The following is a 3,860-nucleotide window of genomic DNA, read 5'->3' as shown; positions in this document are numbered from 1 at the left end:
ACTCTCGCGGTTGTCTCGTGGTGGTCGCCAGTCGCCAACGGTGTTTTTCTTCGAGACGGTCTGAGAGTCTGAGGTCTGAACTAGTCTAAAGTGGTCGCTCGTCGCTCGCGGTGGTGATTTGTGGTGAATGCGATGCGACGTGTCGCGTCCTCGTGTCCGTCGACCAGTCGACCGCCTGTGACCTGTGATCTGTGATTTGTAATCCGTGATCCGTGATTCGTGATCGCTGCAACCGTGGCCGCGTCTCGCGATCACGGTGGATGAGCGTCGAGCGTCTCGCACGCTTGGATTGCTTGGAATGAGATGGAATGAGATCGCTTCCACCCGCGCCGTTGTCGTTGTCGCACGGTCTCACGGAGTTACATCCTCGCAAATGACGCAGGCCGAGTTTCACCGCCACCACCGTGCGCCGGACGCTCGTGTTTGGCTAGGAAAAATGTCCGAGGACATGAGGAGTAGCGCGGCGACCTTCCTCCGCCAGTTTCGCCGTTGACCCGTCGCGACTGTCGCGAGGACAATTTTAGGGAGAACGACCAAGCCACCAAGCATACAGAGGAACGCGCGACGCGTCTGGGAGCGCTCCTCTCCTCTGCTGACAGTGCTGACTGCTCTCCACGTCAGTTTACTCCAGACTCGGTTGACTCGATCCAAGGATCGATGGATCAATGAAAGCGGAGACGAGGCGACGCGACGCGACAAGTCTCGCTTGATTGAGATTATCGCCGAGCGTCCGCGGATCAACCGGAGGAACCACGACAGATACGTAACAATAAGCTAAGGTATCTTGAGCTGTCATCTACTTTTATATCGCGGGCCTTTCTTGCTTTTCCCTCCTAGAATGCCAGTCTCGTCACTCGTTCTCTACCTCCACCTCCAAGAAGGGCAAGTGGAACTTGCCCTCTCGAAATCGCCCATCTTCCCGCAAACTTGCTTTTGTTGTTGTTACCTACCTACCTACCTACCTACCTACCTACCTGTCTGTTTTGATGTCGACTAAGTTTCTCCCGAGGTTTCTCCAAGATTAATCGGTAAGCCTAACCGATCTTGCACCTTGCACCTTACGTAGTCGACGATTCGGTATTCTTGTCCCTCTGTCCTTGGCATTCTCTAGGAATCTCCGTGTCATTAGTATACCAAATCTTACGTTGACTTGAACGTTGAACGTCTGTGTTTAATCAAGACGAGTCGTCGATTATATGACAAAGCAGAAATATTAGGATTTTATATGGACAATGAGTGTGACAAAAGTAATAATGCCAGTTATCAATATTGTCGTTTTTCAGCTTTCCATCAAGACTGCCAATGTAAGACTGAATTACTGATGCGTGGCATAATCGTCTTTGATGTCAAGCACGGTCAGCATCAATGGGAAACTGTTTTTCGTGCTTCAAGGTGCCACTTCCACCATCAACCAGCACTGCGCAATCGATTGTATTGGAGCATAAAGACGGTAGGTACAACTGAAATGTCAATATCAATCTCTCTCTCCGTCTCCCCCTCTCCCTTCTTTCATACGTAATTACGTTTTAGTAATCAAGTTTGGTTTTTCTTATTGTTAGTTAAAACTATATGTGCAAAATGATTTAGTCGTTAGTTTCGTTGGTTCCAACTATTGCTCCTTTCGTGCTATGGAAATGTAAATGTAAATGTAAATTTTACAATTTGTTTTTCATCACCTTTCATAGAAACGATGGAACTCAGAGGTTTGTTCCCAAATTCTTGCCAGCAATCCGGTTCTTTTGTGCCTGAAACACATGCGAACGGGAACAGAAAGTCTACAAGTACGTTACCTACAATTAATAATGTAGGCTCGGATAATTGCGGATCTCTACCTAATGCACAAAGTAATCTGCGTTTATCGCGAGGATTCTACGCGCGATTACAGCCATTAGGACGATCTAGTACGTCGTCGGGTCTTAATTTAAATACCGAACCTAGGCAACAAAGGGAACCATCGGAGAGCAAATTAAATGCCCTTTTCGACCAATACAAGGTACAGCATGTGGCAGATACGCACCGATTTTTATTTAGATGTGCTATATAAAAATTAAGAGAACGTTTGTGGAGATTACCGTAGCGAAAACATGCTTTATAATTTGAGATTATTAAGGATTACACGATAACTGTGACTAATACATATCATGTGTTTGCTTTTAAGGATCCTCATGAAGATGTAATATTAGCTGACGGTATAGAAAGACTCTGTGATGACTTACACGTGTCACCCGATGAATTTAAAGTACTTGTGCTTGCATGGAAGTTAAATGCGGAGCAAATGTGCCAATTTACGCGCCAGGAATTTGTCACGGGATTAAAAGCGATCAAGGTCGACAGTATACGTGGTATACAGGCACGGTTGCCTGAGATCGTTCAAGAATTGACGATCAATAGTGATTTGTTCAAGGATCTCTATCGATTCACATTCCGATTTGGCCTCGACGTGACGTCTGGCCAAAGAATCTTACCAGCTGATATGGCGATCGATCTTTGGAGACTCGTTTTCACGATACGTGAACCTCCGCTCTTAACGAAATGGCTCAACTTTCTTGAATGTCATCACATCCGAGGGATACCTAGGGACACTTGGAATATGTTTCTAAACTTTGCCGAGAGCATCGGAGACGATCTTGGTGCTTACGATGATGCGGAAGCGTGGCCAAGCTTATTCGATGACTTTGTAGAGTACGAAAACGACCAAATGAACCAAAATATCACTAAAGATGACATTATGAAAGATACTTCTGTCGACAAAGCTTAATGTTCTTGTATTAAGAAAAATGACAATGAGAAGCGAAAGGATTTATCTTAAATTTGACTTTTGAACAGGATCATCTGGCATTATCCTGCGCGTGACATTTTATTTTTATCAGTATGATCAAGGAAGCGATACTCCTGATTATTATTATTATTATTATTACACTTTTTTAATATCTATTTGTTATTGCGTCATTCTGTTCGTATTCGGTACTCTATTTCCTCATGTAAATATAGCTTATTTTGTGTAATATTTAATTGCCTGTATGCGCGCGCGCGCGCGCGCGCGAGATGCTAGAAATACGCATAGAGAAATCTCCATATTACAAATTTTAATGTGCTAGCAGCATATTACATGTTATATATTTGTTTTGTATGAACAAAGCACATTTATTATCGAAGTTGTATTTTTACACTTTAAACATAATGATATATATCTAACAACATGTCATGTTCTATACAATTAATACACGTGCTTATAATAATGAGCATGATGAATAATCCGTATCGAGAGATATACGTGTGCTTATTTATTGTGGTCAGCTACGTGAACGCGCGATATCAGATAGATTCTTATCCATCTTACGAAATGTTATTTTTACGGAAAATCTTGGAACGCATACAAATAATTGCATAAGACTATCGCTTTTTTTTTCATTAAGTTGTGATATATAAACAGCGTATTTTTGAATTATACATATGAGTGAAGAAGAGAGATACAAGATTATAAAATTTTGATACAGCGATGAATAGATTACAGCTTTGAAAGCAAATAGAGCTGAATATTGCCAATATCATGATATCCGTTTGTATATTGAATTATATTTATACTGCATGGAAAGATGATGAATTATACTATTAATCTAATAAATTGGAACATTAATTTTTAATTCACAGATATAGCATTGTTACGCTGTAGATCCTTCTTTGAAATCTGAAGCAGCTAAAGGGATTATGTGATTTCCATGTTATACTATCAAACATGGAAAATGTTAAAACATGTTATACTTTCAACATGGAGAATGTTAAGTCTATCTTATTTATAATTTAACAGATAAAAAGAAGTGTTGAATTTTATTAAACTTTTGCAAATTTATATTAATATC

The 3,860-nt window shown here is 41.2% G+C and overlaps 1 protein-coding gene across 2 annotated transcripts; it reads left to right on the top strand.

Annotated features, from left to right (window-relative positions):
• Positions 1 to 7: 7 nt before the first annotated feature.
• On the top strand, positions 8 to 3,650 carry LOC112465320 (DCN1-like protein 3). Of its 2 annotated transcripts, none has more exons than XM_025032829.1 (4): positions 8 to 779; positions 1,284 to 1,450; positions 1,686 to 1,993; positions 2,159 to 3,650. In XM_025032829.1, exons 2-4 carry the CDS (start codon positions 1,366 to 1,368, stop codon positions 2,756 to 2,758), a joined length of 993 nt encoding a protein of 330 aa, XP_024888597.1. In that variant the 5' UTR covers positions 8 to 779; positions 1,284 to 1,365; the 3' UTR covers positions 2,759 to 3,650. The 2 variants fall into 2 exon arrangements, with proteins under 2 accessions (XP_024888597.1, XP_024888598.1); XM_025032830.1 differs by lacking the exon at positions 8 to 779 and adding an exon at positions 815 to 1,028.
• Positions 3,651 to 3,860: the final 210 nt, after the last annotated feature.

The sequence above is a fragment of the Temnothorax curvispinosus genome, unplaced genomic scaffold (genome assembly GCF_003070985.1).
Source record: "Temnothorax curvispinosus isolate PA1 unplaced genomic scaffold, ASM307098v1 QBEX01015079.1, whole genome shotgun sequence".
NCBI lineage: Eukaryota > Metazoa > Arthropoda > Insecta > Hymenoptera > Formicidae > Temnothorax > Temnothorax curvispinosus.
This window is presented reverse-complemented; position numbering and strand designations above follow the sequence as displayed.

Coding starts and splice junctions, on each gene's coding strand:
- LOC112465320 (XM_025032829.1), top strand. CDS start 1,366: ATGGGAAACTGTTTTTCGTGCTTCAAGGTGCCACTTCCACCATCAACC. Junction 1,451..1,685: donor TGTATTGGAGCATAAAGACG/GTAGGTACAACT, acceptor CACCTTTCATAG/AAACGATGGAACTCAGAGGT. Junction 1,994..2,158: donor CCCTTTTCGACCAATACAAG/GTACAGCATGTG, acceptor TTTGCTTTTAAG/GATCCTCATGAAGATGTAAT.